The 20,866-nt window shown below is 36.7% G+C and overlaps 4 protein-coding genes across 5 annotated transcripts; 2 read left to right on the top strand and 2 right to left on the bottom strand.

Annotated features, from left to right (window-relative positions):
- The first annotated feature begins 2,229 nt into the window (after positions 1–2,229).
- LOC113289646 (protein MULTIPLE CHLOROPLAST DIVISION SITE 1-like) lies at positions 2,230–4,041 on the top strand. The gene is made up of 5 exons (XM_026538969.1): positions 2,230–2,415; positions 2,504–2,746; positions 2,851–3,017; positions 3,188–3,575; positions 3,671–4,041. The coding sequence occupies exons 1-5, from the start codon at positions 2,359–2,361 to the stop codon at positions 3,845–3,847; spliced, it is 1,032 nt and encodes a 343-aa protein (XP_026394754.1). The 5' UTR covers positions 2,230–2,358; the 3' UTR covers positions 3,848–4,041.
- On the bottom strand, positions 3,896–7,547 carry LOC113289645 (monosaccharide-sensing protein 2-like). The gene is made up of 6 exons (XM_026538968.1): positions 7,359–7,547; positions 6,905–7,030; positions 6,240–6,806; positions 5,353–6,131; positions 4,975–5,162; positions 3,896–4,845 (listed from the first exon to the last, which is right to left on the bottom strand). Exons 2-6 carry the CDS (start codon positions 6,981–6,983, stop codon positions 4,404–4,406), a joined length of 2,055 nt encoding a protein of 684 aa, XP_026394753.1. The 5' UTR covers positions 6,984–7,030; positions 7,359–7,547; the 3' UTR covers positions 3,896–4,403.
- Positions 7,548–8,264: 717 nt separating this feature from the next.
- LOC113286269 (monosaccharide-sensing protein 2-like) lies at positions 8,265–10,897 on the bottom strand. 2 transcript variants are annotated; one of them, XM_026534931.1, is made up of 6 exons: positions 10,528–10,897; positions 10,363–10,428; positions 9,672–10,238; positions 9,279–9,568; positions 9,002–9,189; positions 8,265–8,923 (listed from the first exon to the last, which is right to left on the bottom strand). In XM_026534931.1, exons 3-6 carry the CDS (start codon positions 10,165–10,167, stop codon positions 8,497–8,499), a joined length of 1,401 nt encoding a protein of 466 aa, XP_026390716.1. In that variant the 5' UTR covers positions 10,168–10,238; positions 10,363–10,428; positions 10,528–10,897; the 3' UTR covers positions 8,265–8,496. The 2 variants fall into 2 exon arrangements, with proteins under 2 accessions (XP_026390716.1, XP_026390715.1); XM_026534930.1 differs by having other exon boundaries at positions 10,363–10,897.
- Positions 10,898–16,901: 6,004 nt separating this feature from the next.
- Positions 16,902–17,913, top strand: LOC113291608. The gene is made up of 2 exons (XM_026541125.1): positions 16,902–17,592; positions 17,714–17,913. The coding sequence occupies exons 1-2, from the start codon at positions 16,902–16,904 to the stop codon at positions 17,911–17,913; spliced, it is 891 nt and encodes a 296-aa protein (XP_026396910.1).
- Positions 17,914–20,866: the final 2,953 nt, after the last annotated feature.

Consider the following 20,866-nt stretch of genomic DNA (forward strand, 5'->3'; position numbering starts at 1 on the left):
GCAGAAACTGTTAAATGAACTACTTATTATTTAATCAAATATTTTTCCTCGAAAAACTAACCTTAAAAAAATCGAAATTGTTTACTTTACTTTAAACCTCGTCCAATAAGGATCCGACAACCAAATTGGATAAAAGGATGGTCAAGAAGAACGATTTGAAATCATTTAATGCCATAGACAGGGAAAGGATATGCTTGCCAGCAGAATCAGAAACAAATACAGCAAGAGTATAATCAACCCCAGAGATTAAATGCACACTGCAAAAGCAAGAAGGATAAGAGTATTCAAGCAGAAGAAAAGGAATAGCTATTAAGCTAGGCAAACTAGAGGAATTAAATGATCGATGTAACACGACCAGAAGCTATACCAAATAGGATACCAAGTCTACTGAAATTTATGCAAAAATTAAAGGTGCATGCATCGATCAATGCTAGAAATCCACTAATCAAAATATTTGTGCCCAAACGACGAGCACGAGAAGATTAGACGTCTAAATTTCAAAAGATCCAAACGTAAAGAGAATAAGAAAGCGTTTATGTTTGTAGAAACCCATGGGATTGATCAGGCTATAAAAAGGCTAAGTCTAATACCACCACTCATACAACAGAAAGGAATTTAGAGAAAGAACTAAGATCATAGATTTATTTAGAAAATGGCTTGCAACCATTTCCGAATTCCAATTAGTGTTCAGATTTCCTCTACTAGGGTTATACGTTGCAAGGAAGCGCAACTACATCGTATTCAGTATTTTCGATGTGCCGTTTGCCATCGTGAGACCTTTATGTACCCTGCACAAGCACAGAGACTAGCTTTATACAACCTCATCACAGAAGAGAAGGCAAGATTGGGGGTCCAGGCTATCAAAGATTTGCATACTCGATTGCCTACCGGCGTTCCGGTAACCTCTAATTACTTTCGTTCTGAATATTCTCCTGGTTTTGACTATGCTTATGTTCATGAAAAATCGGTTATCTATCAACAAGAACGAGCCGGCGGAATCATAGAGGTAGAGGATTCCGAAGAAGAAGATTGAATAACTAAGACAAATATTGAAGCCTGATTGAGAGGAAGGCAGAGACTGGGATCCAATTAGAAATTTAAATAAAGTCAGGGAAGATATGAAGTTTACTGTTGTTTCCTAGAAGTCTTTATTTCAGAATATCATATCTAGTTTAAGAGTTGTTGTTTTAATTCAGTGTTATGGTGTTGTTATCAATCTATTTAAGAAATGGTGTTATGCTTAGGGCTGCACAACGGGTAGGGTGGGTAGGATATGGCCTATACCCGCCACCCTACCCGTTTACCGGCGGTTAAGAAAATCTTTACCCGTCACCCTACCCGCCAAATAATGGATAGGGTAGGATACGGTTAAAAAACTGGCGGGTAGGGTAGGGTTGGCGGGTAGGAGTAGGGTATGTGCACTTCTAGGTAGGGTGGGTAGGATATGTCCTATACCCGCCACCCTACCCGTTTACTGGCGGTTAAGAAAATCTTTACCCGCCACCCTACCCGCCAAATAGTGGATAGGATAGGATACGGTTAAAAAACTGGCGGGTAGGGTAGGGTTGGCGGGTATGGGTAGGGTATGTGCACCCCTAGTTATGCTGTTGTTATGAATTTATTTTAAGAAATGGCGAACCAAAAGAAGATATCTTTCTGCCAAAAAAACGGATTTTAATTTGTTAGCAATAAGCTTCAATAATGAGGCCAACGAAGGAATGAAATAAGCAAAGAAAGGGTCACGAAGGAATCACATAAGAAACAAAACACAGTGAAGAGAATCGATGCAGGAAATACAAGAAAATAAAAAGTTTATCAAATGATAAGAACATAGTAAAAGTTACCCTTTGCATGAATGCAAACCTTGTCTTATAATGAATGTAAACCCTGGCTTATAATGAATGCGATATGTTTACAACTTGACCAATGGGGAGTTTTGAACATCAAATTAATTTTTTCGCCAGAACAAAAAAAGGAGGGAAATTCAGTTTCCCGATCACTGTAAAAATCTAATCAAATCTCAAAATTATTGAATATAAAACTTAGTTCTCCCTAAATTTAAGGAAAATTTAGACTAAAAGGAAATGAATCGTGAAACACGCATCGACTATTTGGCCGGTTAGACGGCAAAATATTAAACTGCGAAACACCACTAAGGGCGCTCTCGTTAAAACAGTGGGTGTCTTCAGCCATCCTAAATTTCTGAAAATGAAGTCAAAATCTATCCTTGGACCCTGGTGAGTGCGGACCAAACAGTTCCTGCTCTAATCCTGTAAAACCCTAACTCTAAGTTCCCAAGTGAAAATTGAAGATGATCTCAACTTCCACACAAGACTTGAAAACCTAACATCATAAACAATGGCAGTAATATCGAACGTTGCTACTCTTCTCCAGTTTCAATCTATTTCATTTGAGGTAAATAATTAATGTCTTTTTGTTTTTCTTTCAATCTAATTCCTTTTTCATCAAAAAATTACTAATCAATTTTATGTATTTTCAATAGCCTGCAAAATCCAAAACGAACCATAGGATTTCTGCAATTGGAGATAAATTTCGATTTGGTTCGAACTATATAAGCTGGAATCCTCGAAAAGTAGAGCAGAAATTCCCTGTGAAAGTTATTTGTAGTTTGGAAGATTCTGATGAGAAACGAATTAGAAATGACAAGGAAGTTAGGGATTCTGGTAATCAGATTAGCAAATTCAGAGAAATGATTAGCAGCAACGTCACTCCTGTGGTATTTGAGGTATCTCTCTTCTAATAGAATTATTTCTCAGATTTGAGTAATCTAGCAGTTTAGGGCAAGCAATGTTATCTAGAAATGTTGTACCTAACCCTGCATTTATTCAGATAAAACGACAGATTCGCACAAATCATGTTGCAATATGGTGTGTGGTGATTTCGTTTTCGCTGATTGCTGTAAGAGATTATATCAATAGGAAATCCAGGAACAGTCACCATGGTTCTGTTGCTGATCTTGTTAAAAGAGGGCAGTTGAGATCTGATAGAAGAGGCATGTATGTTTCCTATCCCTAACATCCCTTACTGTTTGTACTCGTACTCTAATGACTCTTATATCTGCGGGAGTTTAAAATAGCAATTTTGCTCGTCATGGATGGAATTACAGAAAGTGATATCAATTTGCTTTACATTGTATTTTTATAAACTTCTTTGCATTAAACAACAGCTCAGGGCCACTCAAATATGATGATCCATTTGATAATCCATTAGTGAAAGTGAATGAGACCAACTCAACCGTTGAAATGTGTGGAAAGGTTTATCGTCTCGCCCCTATAACTCTAACCCAAGATGAACAATCAAGCCATCAAAGGAGGAGATCAAGGGCGTACCAGTGGAAGAGGCCAACCATGTTTATTAAGGAAGGGGATTCAATACCTCCAGATGTCGACCCTGATACAGTCAGATGGATTCCAGCTAACCATCCTTTTGCTACTACTGTCAATGAGATTGATGAGGACTTGGCACAAAATAATATGTATCAAAAGACTGGAGTTCCATATCGCATTAAAGCTGAGCATGAAGCATTACAGAAGAAACTGGAGTCCCTACAGAATGTAAGTGATGCTGGAGGCTATAATCAGTCCACCTCGTTTAGTTTGATGTGTAAAAACTTGTCATGATCTAATTGTGGGTTTTGTTCTCGTTTCAGGAGCAAAAACTCAATAAAATGGTGATTGACCCTAGCGATGCACGAGATTTTGAAAGACCTTTCAAGTCAGCACCTGTAGATCGGAAATCCAATGGCAGCCAAGCAGGAAATAGTTCTTCTGTATCTCCAAACTCGCATGGAAATGATACATCATCTGAGGAAATGAAGAAACTCTAATGCCACGTTTGTGTAAACTACACGTGTCAGTGGTAATTTTCTTTGTAATCTGTATAGTTGGATCACTTAGTTTCCTTTATTATTCACTCGATACTTCTATTCCGAATATAATTGTTGATCGGCGCAAACATTGGTTAATGTAGAAGAGAAGAAGTTATTTTGTTAATAGAAATCTCAATGTTGTATCAGTTGAAGTTTTGTGTACTTGAAATGCAGATACTTGTATATTCGATGTTTTTTGAATCAATTCACATGCCCATACATGGACTTGAGGTTCTTCTGTTTGTATTAATTTGGATTTACAATAGATTGTCTCTAATATTTCAGTAATAAAGATTTGCACTGTTAGAAATTGCATTTTGAACTTTTTTTGAAACCAAAAATGAAAAAGAAAACCATAATTATACATGAGGGGGAAAAGCAACTGTCACATGAAAAAGTTGAGAAAGTGATATAAGTTCAAAACTTTTTGCTCATTTCTAGTATTAGCGAATTCTCATGCAACGACCATGTGGAAGTCCATATTGGAAGTGTGCTAGTGTCTCTGGCAGCAGCATCAGTTATTTTTCTCTGCTTGTTGCTTTGCACCAACTGCAAAGAATTCACTTATCACTTCAAGGGGCATACCCTTGGTTTCAGGAACCTTTAGAAAAACAAATACCAAGGATATAATGCACACAACTGCATAGATAGAAAAGACACCAGCCAGGCCAATCGAGTTGAGCATCAAAGGGAGTGTGTAAGTGACGATGATGTTTGATGCCCAAAATACCAGGGAACATATTGCAATGCAGAGACCTCGGACCCTAGTAGGAAATATTTCTGAGCAGAGTATGTTCGGGATCGGTCCGAAACCCATGACAAAGGAACATATATAGACAACAACACCTGTGGTTGATATTGCAGCGTGAATGACAGAGTTCATCTCTACGAGGTTGGAAATGACCAGAATTACCAGCGACACAATCAGTACAGGAATTGTGGTAAGCAACAAGCTCCTACATTAAAGAAGATTTTGTTAAGAAGGTGCAAGATCAAAAGTAATAACATGAAGTTCAAATACTTATGGGGCAATCTTTTCAAGCCAGGTAAATAAATGTTATGAGATTTATTAAAATAAGAATTACCTTCTTCCTGAATTATCCATAAGCCTCATAGCAACGACTATGCAAGGAAGCATCAAGAAGGTTGTGAGAGCACTAATAAGGATAGACGCAGAATCAGGACCAATGCCCATGTTGGAAATCAGAACTCCAACACCTGCCTGCTTAAGAATCTGAGGGCTGTAATAGAGAACCGCACTTATGCCAGAGAACTGCACAACCAAGAAAGAAACCCATATGAAGCGCATGAGACAGCATAACGGAAATATGACACTAGCCATTCATACAAACAAACCAAGTAATTAAAAGTACTTTTGCAGCTTTCAAATGTAGTATTTATAGGCAATGCTAGTTTAGTCTTGACTATCTAATTGATTTCAAGAACTTTGGAAGGGAAGTTACCTGCTGAAGTATTTGAAGCCCAATTCCGACCAGTAATGCATGCTTGACTCCTGGCTCAAAAAGGTCGCTCCACCCTGGTTGTTTTGAAGCTGCTTCAGATGGATGAATCATAGACTTGCCCACCAAAGCAGCGGCATGGACGTACTCGGTATCTTCCGGAATGTCACAGATAGGAAGCGAAATAAGTGAATTACGGTGAGATTCAGAGACATCCTCTTGATGCAAATAAACTCTCTTAAACTCTTCTTCTATTTTTCCGTCTTCACCTTCCTTTTCAGTCCTTTTATAGGCCAATTGCCAACCACCACCTATACCGATTTGTTCACCATTGGTTGTTGCCTGACGTGAAAGCAACAATGGGCTCCGCATATTGTCATCAAAATCAGAAACTGGTGTACCACCTGCATGTTCCTCATCACCCTTCTGGCTTTCTTCATCATACTGTTCACGATGTTCTGGCACATTCATCATGCTACCACAGGAAAACAGAACGTGTCCTTGCTCAGGACACTTCTCGTGGATACTATCGAAGAGGGTGACCATAGTGTCCCTAAGTGGGATACCTTGGCTCTCCATACTCCCCTGGCGGGATTGAAGAGCAGTGACAGGCTTTGCAACCCAATGAAGGCCATCCTCTGGTGAAATTAGCTTTAGTTGGTCTTTAGAAGCGGTGGTATCTTCTTCATCATCACTGACGTCCTTACCTGGGACTATAATGAATTCTTGAAATGATATTTCACCTCCAAAATTAAGTCCCTCGACCAGCAACGCCATTTCACCTGTGATCAACATCACCCATCACCATTTGAGAAGGACATTTATTTTGTACACAGATATATGTCTATCTTATATGAATAGAAAATTAACGAAACATCTCGAGAACGAACCTTCTACATCGTCTGTGCCCCTCAGTCTCTGCAAAACATGTTTAGCGTCGAGCATTTTCCCTTTACTTACAAGCCATCTCGGAGATTCGGGAAGGAAAAATACTGTTAATACAACATAAATGAGAGAAGGAATAGAAAGGACACCGAGCATCAACCTCCAGCTAGGTGAAGCCATCAATGACATCCCAAAGACCATACAGTACGACAAGAACATTCCACCAGACCCGCTGAATTGTGGAAGAGTGTTTAATGATCCTCTTATTTCTGGAGGAGCAGTCTCAGATATATAAACAGGAACAAGAGTAACAACCAAACCAATTCCAAATCCATTTATAAGTCTTGCCGAAAGGAGAAAGTAAACATTGGGAGCCCATAACATGAGCAGACCACTGAGAAAATAGAGAAATGATGAGAGTATCAGCATCGGACGACGGCCAACTCGATCTGACATTGGTCCAGAGCATGTAGTAATAATCGTAGCTCCGATTAGTGACATTGCTACAATTAAACCTTCTATAGTCGGTTGACTTTCCAAACTGAATTCCTTCTTTATGTAAAGATTGGACCCTGCATGATAAAATGAAACCACACAATTTCTTTTTCTCATTTGTTTTCATGATCATAATGGAATTTGAAATTCAGAGGAAAACACAAGGCTGGCGTACCTGCAATGGTCGCATTGTCCCATCCTTGCAACATATTACCAATGGATGCAGCAATAGCTACAAGCACTGCACCCCTCATTTTGCCGGACTTGACAGAATGCAAAAATCTCGAAAGAACTAACTAACCTGCAACACAAAATTTAAAGTACTTCCGAAAATTTAAAATCAAGTATTTTTCTCAGCCTTCTAACTCAATGAAATAAGATATCTTAGCTACTTGTGCTATCAAAATCATGAATCCAGTTTCATCTCTCCACTAATATGTCAAACATTATCATGGCATTGCAAACTCAAAGTCAATATGGGAAATGCATATATCAACTACATTAAAGGTAAAAGTTCTAAGCCAGCCTAGCCACATTTAGGCTTGGGATCGACTAGAACTTAACAAAGCAAGAAATGTTCTTTCGAAAAACAAAACAAAAAAAAATATTAAAGATGGTTAAATATACACCTGAGAACCGGATAAGTCCAGCTCCAGAGATAATGAATGAAGGATGAATAATCTCAAAGGTTGGATGAAGATGCCTCCAAATTATCAAGAATTTAAAGGGCTAGCTACTAGTAATTGGACCAGATCAAAGGTACTACGGATGATGGATGCAATTATCCTTATTGCAACTTACACGCAGACATCGATTAATCAATCAAATCTGTTTCTGTTTTATGATCTTGTTTCTGCTAGCTGGCTGTTTGAAGGTGTCTCTGCTTCCTCCCAATTGGACCACAGTTAACGCCTTGCATTGGTTAACAAGGCCTTCACTTAATAATTTTTTAATATAACTCATCAAGTTGAACATAGCAGAAAATATATAAAAAAAAAAGGACGAGCCATTGCAAGGATGCATTATGCATGGCCCCTCAGTAGGTGGTGGATGATGTTCGTGGGAGGCCATGAATCACTATCTCTGGCTGCAGTAAACTTTTAACAATGAAAAGTTAAAATGTTCTTAAGATAATTCCCCAGTATGCAACAATATTAGATATTGTGAAGTTGAACTTTTTTAATATATTGATCCTCAAAATCTAGATAAGTGGATATACTAATCAAAGTCGCATTCATGGGAGCTACTCTCTGAAATTGCAGCGCCCACATCAGTTTTACGTGTCCACTTCATTAATAAACTGTTAAAACCAGGGGTGAGCTCAGATCGTGGCATGCTCTTCTCCATCATCAATCATCATTAAGTCACGTCATAATTACTTCTTATTGTTGATAGCCTGTTATCCTTCCATGATCATACTAATTAGTGCACCGCATTATCTACTCACCATTGATATCTCAACTTATCAAAACACAGCAACAGTTGACTTATTTCATCCCATGCGATGCCATGCTGTCTACTATTTGATTTTCCATTTAAGCATGAATGCAGATGTCAAACTTTTAGTAGAATTTGGGAGATGCCGGATAAGCGTTGTCTTGTCTGGATGACTTGGACGGTGTTGCATGTGGCATGCAACACAAACTACACCCTAGGAATTTACAATGTGAAGATAAAAGAACTGCGCACATTGGACTAATCACAAACTTATATGGTGCTAAGAATTGTCTTATCATAACTATTTTACAGTACAGTTGTTCTTGTCAACTATTTTTGTTGCATAACTATGAACAGTTGGCTTATTAACTCAAGGGGCATACCTTTAGTTTCAGGTACTTTAAGAAACACAAAAACCCAAGATATGATACAAACAACAGCATACACACTAAATACACCAGCAAGACCAATGGAATTCAGCAACACGGGGAAAGTGTAAGTGACGGTGATGTCTCCGGTCCAATATGCGAGGGAACATATTGCGCTACTAAGACCACGAACTCTGGTAGAAAATATCTCGGAGCAGAGTATGTTTGGGATTGGACCAAATCCCATTACAAAGCTACATATGTAAACTACAACACCCACAGTTGATAGCAAAGCACAAATAACAGAATTTATCTTCATGTTGATGTTGGCGATGATAAGAATTACAAGAGCCATGGTCATAACAAGGATTGTATTTAGCAATAAAACCCTGCAGTGTCAAAGCATCAAAGTTAGTATAAAAGACGGAAATTCATAAGAAATCTACTACTACTATAAGATTTTGAACCTTCTGCCTGAAATATCCATGAGCCTCATGGTGACGGCTATGCAAGGAAGCATCAACAAGGTTGTGATGCCACTAACAAGAAGAGATGTGGAATCAGAGCCAATGCCCATGTTGGAAAGTAGAACTGCAACACCTGACTGCTCTAGTATCTGAGGTGTATAGTAGAGCACACCATTTATACCGGAAAACTGTACCCACCGATGAGATTTGGGACATGGGTATTAGAAGAAGCAAAACACATATACGGGTACGTAGTGTACATATAAACAAAATTTACCTGCTGGAACAATTGAAGCCCTATCCCAACTATTAAAGCATGCCTAACTCCTGGTTCTAAGAGCTCACTCAGCCTTGGCCCTTTCAGAACTGATTCATATGGACGAGCCATTGTACATGTAATAGGCACTATTTGATGAGGCAAGAGCAAAGGGCTCTCCAAATTGTCATCGGACTTAGCCACTGCTGCGGTTGCATCTTTGTGATTGTCACCGAAATCAGTAGACACAACTACATTGTACTTAACATCTTCCCGGAATCCAATTCCTTCAACCAGCAAAGCCATCTCACCTATATCATAGTAGCCCAGCAACTAATTTAGATTTTTTCTATTACTGAGGAGACTGATTATGCAACACTATCTGAAAAGAACAAGCGGGGATGGAGAATGAACCTGAGACATCTTTCTTGCCGCGTAACTTCTGCAAAACATGTTTAGCCTCGAGCGTTTTCCCTTGACTCACAAGCCAACTTGGAGATTCAGGCAAGAAAAACACGGTAAATGCAAAATAAAAGAGAGAAGGGACAGATAGAACCCCAAGCATCAACCTCCAGCTTGGAGCAGTCCTCAATGACATACCAAAGACCATACAGTAGGACAAGAACAATCCACCAGAGCCAGTAAACTGTGGAAGAGTGTTTAGTAATCCCCTTATTTCAGGAGGAGACGTTTCAGATATATAAACAGGAACAATAGTCACAGACAGACCAATGGCGAATCCATTAACAAGTCTAGCCAAGAGGAGGACATAAACATTGGGAGTCCAAAACATGATTAAACCACTAAGAAAATAAAGAACTGATGAGAGCATGAGAACTGAACGTCGGCCAAGGCTATCTGCTATCGACCCAGAACATGTTGTAATAATTGCTGCTCCGACAAGAGACATAACTACGATCAAACCCTCTACCTTAGGTTCGTTTTCTAAATTGAATTCCTTCTTAATATAAAGAAGCGATCCTGCATGTGCATAAGTAAAACAACGAGGTTAAATTTCTCAAATAACTTGGTGCTGAACACTAACTACTGATCGATCATGTTTGAACTAAACTAAGAGTGGGATTAGTTTAGATTAATTTGGTACCCGCAATTGTGGCATTCCCCCATCCTTGCAACAGGTTTCCAAGTGAAGCAGCAAGAGCTACAAGAACTACAACCTTGTTCATGGAAAACGACAGTAGCGATTCGGCAAATAGATAAAAAGAAAGTATAAAAAAAGACAGTAGGGAACAATGTGAAGTTAGGATACAATAACACAAGCTCTAATTGGGACTTTTATCTTGTTGCAGCCGGCTTAAAGTTCAGTCACACAAATCTGTCATCCTAGCTGTTTTGAAAGGTTAATTGTGTTTTTTTTGAAGAAAAAGGTTAAAGATTTTATTGAAAAATTAAAAAAAACAAAGGAAGGCTCTACAGCGCGAGAGCAACAAGGTAGCTGAACATGCAACAGCTACAACACTGCCTGTGGTGCCTTCGAAGTGCTGTAATTTGTTCAGTTGGTAATCAATATAATTGATGAGACTGGATTGTCGCACAAGGTAGGCAACCAGTCTAACAAGATCGACCATTATATACTCTTACCTAGTTATACAATACCTCTGAGCTAAGATCACATGATTAACTCTACGCCAGATCTACAATAACTATATTTTGTATCTTTCGATCTAGTTACATGACAGCCTTGTACTTAGTGTTGGAAACAAAATATGAACTGTCACTGACTCACTCATTTTTTGATTCTTCTAGATACGTGAATGAAACAAATATTAGGAATCTTAGTGATCGTGCACCGTTATTCCGATAAATATGGAACGAATGTTTAAGACTGTGAATCTCTTGTCTTCTAATGAGATCCTAACTAACGTGGAAATTCAGAAAATGTCCAAAGTACAGAGGCGTTTGATGAATTGTCATTATCGTCATCGCGTGAAGTATACATTATTCTCTCATATGTACTGGTGGGTCAACAGAACATATTAGCTAGTGCCGGAATTAATTATTAGTATACCTGTTTTTCACCCAAACTCTTTTAAATTAGACTAGATTGAAACCTCATGATGCGCGTTGGAGTGAGATCTTTCCATTAGATTTTCGCTTGTGACCACTGTAAAGTGAGCCTCCGTTTGTATGCTCACCCGTGGATTATGTAAAACTAGATGACCGCTCACGGTGAGGTCCGACAGAAGAAAAACAAACGGTAGCCACTCCTGCGCCTATATAGGTAAAACGCCACGCCCTCTACGTCTTCCAAATTAAAGCTTCCAGCTTTCTACGCTCAAAATATCATGTCTGCTAATGGGGGTGTCATTTTGTTTGGGAGTGTACCAATCTCTTAACGCAATATATGTTTTGTCTTATATGCAATTTGGTATATCCAAGTAAAATGATACCATTAGTAGCATTGCAAAATATATAAGGCCGTACACCCAAATTAAAATTAAATCTTGATTTATTACTTTTTTTTCTTTTTTCTTTTTCATTTCATTTTTAACAAAATTTCTACCGAGGAAAAGAATAACAATATATAAATTTCTCCCTAAGGGTGGCAAGGAAATTGAACAAAAATTAAAATTCTTCACCCATTTTTTCATTCACCACCCAGTTTCGTTCATTGTGCCTCAGTCAATGTCTGCACATTCAAATCTTAGTTATTAAAGAATTATTGAAATTCAACCATTAGATTTCTCATTTTAGCAGCAGAACAAATCGATTTTCAGTTCACTCAAAATTCTTCTCACTTCTCTCCGAGATCAGAATAACTGAGATCTAGGGTTTGTTTATGGGTTTAGTCGACCGAAATTCAAAATTAAAGGCTACAAAACAAAAATGGGGAAAAGAAAGACGGAATAGAAATGAATAGAGAGGTGAGGGTTTGTGAATGTTAGAACCCAAAATTCTACTTACGGATTAAAGCGAAGATGAATAATCAAAATTAGTTGAAATAAGACATTATGATGATGATGCGCTCTTAGATTTTAATAACATGTCATTAATATTAAGATTAATTTATACCTCTTTTACCTCCTTTTAATTGTCTAGCTTACTACTTGCAGTTTTTATAGTTTGTCTTTTGAAAATACGCATATATGTATGCGTGAAGCTTAAATTTAAAGAAATTTTGTAGTTGGCTTCAGCCAAAAACGATTCACGTGTATGTAGCATTTTATTTGGAGCTGCAGCGGGTATGTGAGACTTTTTCATTTTCATCCAAATGGTGTAAAATAGTTTCCAAAAACAGCTGACTCTTTATGAAAACTGATAGACATTTTGAATCGGTTTAGTAGTCTGAATTTTCATGCGATTGTAAACACTGAAAAAGAAGCAATCTGTATTTTTTGCTAATGATTATCTGTAATGTTAAATCAATTTTGTGTTGATCTCATTTGGACCATTCTTTAATCATCCAGGGCCTCCATTGATATAGGCTGGATAGAATTTACCATTTCGAAATTGTTTGCGCAGCCAAACCAATGTAGTTAGAGCTGATTGCGATAGCTCAAGAATTGAGTAGCTCCTTACTCAAGTCAAGTGTAATGTGACATAAATGAACTACTTGCATTTGGAAGGGAAATGTTTGTCTCAGCGCCCTTAAATGGTCGTTGTTGCATCTGGTGGTGGTGGTGGAACAAAAGAAGGAAGAAAATGATATTAAAGAAGGACGAGCTTGATGATGTAACATTAATATCTCTACACCAGTGAGTGAGATGAGTTAATAATGTTAAGAAGTTTTACTTTATTTTGGTTTGTAATTCTAACTGATTGTTTATTTGTTTAATAAGTGCAGGTTGTGGGTTTCAGTGTCTTTGACTGGGGAAGTTAGGTACTCATATCCAAATGTAGTGTCAACTTCTCAAGTTCCAAATCCTCCCTACAGTAAAATCTCTGTATAAGAATACTCTATAAACGAATAATTTCTATCACAGTTTCTGATAGATATATTGGTATTGTACAGTTTCTGATAGATATATTGGTATTGTCCAGTATTTCCAGGATCTTGTTTGAAGCACTATTCTCCCATGCACAATGTGTTATTTCCATATGAATCAAAAACCACGTTACGTCCTTCCAGAAAGGATTTTAGCATCTTTTACATCTCCTTATGTTTCCATAGACTACCCAACCATGTCATCCATGTTGTTGAATGGATGTCTTGGTTATTTATTTGGTTACCAACCCATGATATTGAATAATACATGTATCATGTTATTACCTTTTCCTTTTTTTTTCCTGTCATCATATAACCCACCAGCCGGCCATGGATCATAATCTTTGCTGAGGTGTTTTATGTTGGGAAATAGAAGTCGAAATACTCCCAAAATTACCAAGGCTGTAAAAGCACTAATATATAGATATCTATATGAATATCCCTCAAAGATTGCATACTGAAGATCAAACGAAGACATTTGAAGAACTTTATCAACAAAGAGGTATGTAACGACTAAACAATTCTATTTACTCACAAGTATTACCATTCTATCTATATGAGACTATGTCGTATGACTTCTGCTAGATTGAATATTTCAAAGAATAAGTCAAGCTTGTCTTGTTAAATATCTCGAAATATGATTCAAGCAATGGATGTTCATAGGTCCTTACAAATCTTAGTTTGAAACAATATATTGTTCAAAAATTATGTTTGTCGATCATTTGGAAATTTCCCAAGCATTTATATTTATATCAATGGAGATTCTGAATGTTTTAAAATATCAAAACATAGTTTCCAAAACTACTGAAATCTGGACTCAGGGTGGGTACGCATACCATGGATATCTGAGTCTCCAGAACATAGGTTGGGATGCATCCCAGTACGCGTACCATGGTGTTCTGAATTCGTGAATAGGGAGTATGCATACCCAGTACAGTACCTCAAGGGCCTCATTTCATGAATATTCCTTAGGGTACGTATACGCAGTACGCGTACGTTAGCCATCTGAATTCACGAATTGGTTCATATGTACGCGTACCCTTTTGCATACCTACCCAGTACGAATTAACCAGATTCTCATGAACTATTTTCACAAATATGTTAAGGTTTGCTACAACTTTCATGAACATCTTTAACACACCTTTGATCACTAAAATACCTTGTGTATGTGCATCATGATTCAAGTCTTAAGCGCTTAAATGAACATGATATTAGATATTATTTCTTTAGGCATAATTTCCATAACTATCATTATACACGGTTCCGGTACTCTGGACCATGGTGTGTATTCTTATATATAATTTCAATACATTCTTCTCACATTTTTATGTGAACTCCTAACAAGAGTTTCATCTAAACAGAGAAAGTGTTTGTTTGAATCTCAAGTTATCTTAGCTTGAAGTCTAAGAAACCTTAGTCTTTGAGGTCTATAAATACAAAGACTCAAACAACTGGGAATTTTGATCCCTGGCACTTTTGTATCCTAGTTGTATGCTATGGTCGTCCTCTATTTAACTAGGTTTCCTCTGAGAAACACAATTAGGTTAACGACTTAAAGACTTCACATAGGTGTTCGTGAAGTCAGGTTCGACTATATTTACCTCGATAGTTCGTGTATCTTAATATTGTTCTTTCTTATATTGAGGTTTTAGTAACCCTTTCAGGAATGATATAGATAGAAATCACAAAGATTTCTTCATCTCAGACTTTGTGATTCCTCAAGATAGATATCTCAAACTCATCTTCATTGATTGGTTTAAGATTGTTCTTCAGAGGTGGTTAATAATCTAGGATTCCCAGATAATTGCGTGAAAATGTTCCAGATTTGTGAGGTTAGCTAGCCTTGTCTATTGCAAACAATTCCCCAGCCTTAATCTATTCGATCTAAAGAGAAACCAAATAGGCTTATCTGTTAGAGGCAAATTTTCATCAAAAGTCTTCACTTAGGCTGAAGCAACTCTTAGGAAGTAAATGACGTCATCTAAGGGAATCAATTGCGTAGAGCCTTCCGAGGTTCAAGAGACGTAAGGAGCACGAATGCAGCTGAATTTCTTGGAGCGTGAGTTCGATCTCAACTACATTCTAGCAAAGAAATCTGATAATAGTCTAGTGTCTGTAGCGGCTTAATACAGTTCGGTATTCAAACATGGACGAGGTCCCGGGGTTTTTATGTAGGTGCAATTTTCCTCGTTAACAAAACTTCTGGTGTCTTGTGTTTTACTTTTCCGCATCATATGATTTTATCTTTATATTAGGATTAGCACAAGTAGTACGTAATCAATCGTAATAGATAAGTCCATATTAATTGCAATCAATTAAGAGACTCGTTCTTGTAGAATTTGTATCTTGAAAAATAGATAACAAGTTTATACTTGGCAGAATTATACTTGACTTTCTGATTTTAAAGAGAAAAAAATGTAAAGTATATATATGTTTTAAACGTTTATTTATGTTAATAATATTTAGGGTAAATCCCGTTTATTACCGGGATTTCCTTGTGTTCCTGTATAAATAGAGTATTCTGCTTTATCTACACACATTAATAAGAATTCTTCTTATCTCTCTACTTTCTCTATCTCGTTATTTGTGTCACACTACGTTATCAACGTGTTGCTCAACCAACTGATCGGTAAATATTTTTACTAAACCTGTTTTTTCCTTCGTTCGATTTGAGAAGTTTATTATTTTTTCTTTATGAATCTCTATACCCTTATTGGTTTGTCTCTTCTATAGACAAAACAATAAAATTAAGAGTAGTAAACGATTGGAATCCGCGAAAATCTAATACCCATATACTCTGTGTTGATGGATATTGGGTGTCTTATCAATCATTTTCTTTTATTATTTTTTTTCTTTGTTTTCTTCTCTGTTTATACACCGGATGCCTAATCATTAAAATATACTAGGCATGTGAAGGTGACAGCTCCAGTTTTTATTTATGATTCTTTTTTGAATCTATGTAGTATGTACTCTTTATGAATCTCTTTATGATTCAGTGATAACCTAATTAGATCACTATTATTATATTATTTTTCCCTTACAAAGAGGCGTAATAGCTTGTACAATCTTTTCATAGTTTCGTGTTATTTTTGTCATGTTTTACGGCATTTTATTTGCATAACTTACACAATATTATTATTTTACTTTTCTTTCTTATCTTTTCTTTGTCTCCTTTAGTAAGACAAAGAAGATGATAAGTTCTTGGTTCGGTGAAAGTACTTTACAAATAATGTAATTATATTACACATCTATCCAAGCCAAAACTCAGAAGTTAAACTTCCAAAAATATATATTTCTTTCTTTGTAAAGGGAACTCTAGTATCCATGATAATATACTACAATTAATGTTTTTATAAAATCACATTTTTTTTTTACTTTCCTGGTTATCTCTGTAAGTTATGTATCTTCCCTTACCGCACTTTAATTAATTATTGGTCATGCCTGGCTATGCCGTATAACCAATAGTTATTTATTTATTTTTCTCCTATTGGTCATGTCTGGCTATGCCGTATAACCAATAGTTATTTCTTTATTTTTCTCCTATTGGTCATGTCTGGCTATGCCGTCTAACCAATAGTTATTTCTTTATTTTTCTCTTGTATATTGTATTAGGAGTTTTATTTTTTATTTTTAGTTTCACTAATTATATATATATATATATATTATGGATCATCATTTATTTTATTTGTATTCAGATCATGTCTCTTTCAAAGGTGAACTTCAAAATCCTTGACATATCCGGCAAGAATTATTTGTCTTGGGTTCTATATGCAGAGGTACATCTGGGTGCTAGCTCACTTGATAATACTATTACTAAGGACAATAACGAGTCCCAAGAAGATCGCTCAAAAACATTAATTTTTATTTGTCATCACTTAGACGAAGCTTTGAAGTCCCAGTATCTTACAGTGAAAGACCCGTACACTCTGTGGACAGAGCTGAAGGATAGGTTTGAACATCAAAAAACGGTCATCCTTCCAAGATCTAGATATGAGTGGATGCACCTCCTCTTACAAGATTTTAAAAGCGTAAGTGAATATAACTCGACTTTATTTCAGATTGTCTCTCGCTTAAAACTATGCGGAGAAATAATTACTGATGTTGATCTTTTGGAGAAGACTTACTCCACCTTTCATGCTTCAAAATTTTGCTTCAACAACAATATCGTGAAAGTCAGTTTAAAAAAACACTCCGAGCTTATCTCTTGCCTTCTAGTAGCTGAGCAGAATAATGAGTTATTACTCAAGAACCATCAAATTCACCCAGCAGGTTCAACAGTTGCTCCAGAGATGAACGCTACAGAAATTCGTGGCAATGCTCCCGAAAGCCGTGGGAAAGGACACAGACGTTGGTTAGGTCCTAAAAATCCCAACAACAAGAAGAAGGCTGGTAATAATTCCCATCATCAGAAGGGGAAGAACAATGTGTTCTCAGAAGACAAATTAAGGCAAAAGCTCACAAAGCCATTCAAAGCGCCATGAATCTATCTGTCACCGTTGTGGTTCACTAGGGCATTGGGCAAATGTTTGTCGTACTGGAAGGCACCTTGTTGATCTTTATCAGGCGTCTATTAAACAAAAGGAAAAGAAGGCTGAAACCAATTTTTCCCAATATGACATACCAATGGATATTGCCCATCTTGATATTTCTGACTTCAAGAATGATGGAAATGAGATTGAAGACATGGATTCCTTCCTCAAGGATATCTGAGTTTATTTGTTTTATGATCAGTTCTTTTTAGTAGATTGAGTAATATTTTTGTTTGAATAAGTGACAATGTTTTGTCATATTTTTTTTAGAGATTGTTTTTCTTTTAGGCAGTTGATTTTAATGTATTAATTATTGAAATTTCTCTTTAGTAATGAAATTATTTTCTTAGTATTTATTCTCCATAACTTATATTATTGTCTTTATTTTTCTAAAGTGATATGGATATTCCTAATGGATGCTAAAAACAAGTGACGAAGATATATGTGTTGTTGACAGTGCAACAACGCACACAATTTTTCGTAACAAAAGGTTTTTCTCCCATTTAACGTTAGCTACGGCCAATGTTACTACAATTTTATGGATTTCTAATCTTGTTGAGGGACATGGAAAAGCATCGATAATGCTCCCTAATGGTACAAAAATCCATCTCCAGGATGCCTTATTTTCAACAAGATCTAAACGCAACTTGTTAAATTTTAAAGAAATTCGTCTTAATGGGTAACATATTGAGACAACAAACGACACTAACAAAGAGTATCTATGTATTACTGCCATTGTCTCAGGTAAGAAACAAGTCCTATAAAATCTTCCATCTCTATCTTATGGATTATATCACACTATCCTAATTGAATCACATCTTGTGAGCCATCCTAAGACTTCTGATCCCGGTGTTTTTAAACTTTGGCATGACCGTTTGGGCCATCCGGGATCAACTATGATGCATCGAGTTATTGAAAACTCGTGTGGACATCCTCTAAATAGACTAAAAGTCTTATCATTTAGTGATTGTCCATGTATCACTTGTTATCAAGGAAAATTAATTATTAGGCCATCATTGATGAAAGTTGGCATCGAATCACCTAATTTCTGCAACGAATTCAAGGTGATATATGTGGACCAATTCACCCTTCGTGTGGACCATTTCGTTATTTTATGGTTCTTATTGATGCTTCAACACGACGGTCACATGTTTGCTTACTTTCGACTCGTACTGTTGCATCTGCAAGACTTTTTGCACAAATTATTAAGCTACGAGCTCAGTTTCCAGATTTTCCTATTAAAACTATTCGTCTTGATAATCCTGGTGAATTTACCTCTAAAATATTTAATGATTATTGCATATCAATTGGCATTGATGTCGAACACTCCATCAGTCACGTGCACACTCAAAATGGCTAGCGGATTCACATATTAAGCGCTTACAATTGATTGTCCGACCATAAATCTTAAGGTCTAACTTGCCATTTTCAGCATGGGGTCATGAAATATTACATGTTGCAGCATTGGTCCGTATAAGACCAACCAGCTATCGAAAATACTCACATGTACAACTCGTATATGGGCATCAACCAAATATATCTCATCTTCGAACTTTTAGTTGTGCTGTGTATGTTCCCATTGCTCCGCCACAGAGAGCGAAAATGGGTCCTCAACATAGACTCGACATATATGTTGGATATGACTCTCCATCTATTATTCGGTATTTAGAACCTCAAACATGAGATGTTTTTAAAGCAAGATTTGTTGATTGTAAATTTGACGAATCAAATTTCCCGTCGTTAGGGGTAAATAAGCCAAAACTTGAGGAACACCGTGAAATTTCATGGAATACACCATTACTAGCCTACTTTGATCCTCGTACAAAAAAAATGTGAACTTGAGGTTCAAAGAATCATACATTTGCAAAATATTACAAACCAAATGCATGATGCATTTAGTGATACAGGTAAGGTAAAAAAATCACATATACCTTCTGCAAATACTCCTGCGAGAGTAAGTATCCCAGAAGGATATCATGATAATCAGTCCACGATACGCTTAAAGCGTGGAAGACCTCTTGGTGCAAAGGATTTAGTTCCACGAAAAAAGAGATCAGTGGTTGGAATTCCGGAAAAAACCATTCTCTCTGAAACATTGATTGATCAATCAAATACTGATACACAAGTTGCACCTGAAGAGGCACATGTACCTCAAAACAATAAGATCTCTATAAACTATGTTGGTACAAGACACAACTGGGATATGAATACAATTATTCCTGATAGTAATTTTTATTTTACAGTTGCTTTGGATATCATTGAAAATATTGATGATCCTGAACCACAATTTATAGAAGAATGTCGTCGTAGAAAAGATTGGCCTAAGTGGGAGGTTGCAATCTAAGCAAAGTACAACTCATTAGTAAAACGTGGGAGTCCTTGGTCCTGTTGTTGTAACTCCTGAAAATGTAAAAGTTGTCGGATACAAATGGGTATTCGTACGAAAATATAACGAGAAAAATGAAATTGTGAGATATAAAGATCGACTCGTTGCACAAGGTTTTTCACAAAGACCAGGTATTGATTATCAAGAAACTTATTCTCCAGTGATGGATGCCATCACATTCCGGTTTATTATTAGTTTGGAAGATTCATAGAAGCTTGAAATGCGTCTTATGGATGTGGTTAAAACTTATCTTTATGGGTCACTTGATAGTGACATTTATATGAAACTTCCCGGGGGATTTCGTATTCCTGAAGCAGACAAGTCCAAAGATCGTAGTGTATACTCAATAAAACTTCAAAGAGCTCTATATGGACTAAAGAAATCTGGAAGAATGTGGTATAATCGCCTTAGTGAATATTTACTGAAAGAGGGATATACTAATAATGCTATTTTTCCATGTGTTTTCATTAAGAAATCCAATTATGGGTTTGCTATTATTGCAGTATACGTTGATGATCTAAATCTTGTTGGAACTCTAAAAGAACTCACTGAAACCGTTGCTTACTTGCAGAAGGAATTTGAGATGAAATATCTTGGTAAAACTAAGTATTGTCTTGGTTTACAAATTGAATATGTCTCAAATGGGATATTTGTCCATCAATCTGCTTACATAGAAAAAATCTTAAAATGATTTTCTATGGACAAAGCACATCCACTGAGTTCCCCCATGGTTGTGAGATCACTTGAC

The sequence above is a fragment of the Papaver somniferum genome, chromosome 6, assembly GCF_003573695.1.
Source record: "Papaver somniferum cultivar HN1 chromosome 6, ASM357369v1, whole genome shotgun sequence".
Classification (NCBI taxonomy): domain Eukaryota; kingdom Viridiplantae; phylum Streptophyta; class Magnoliopsida; order Ranunculales; family Papaveraceae; genus Papaver; species Papaver somniferum.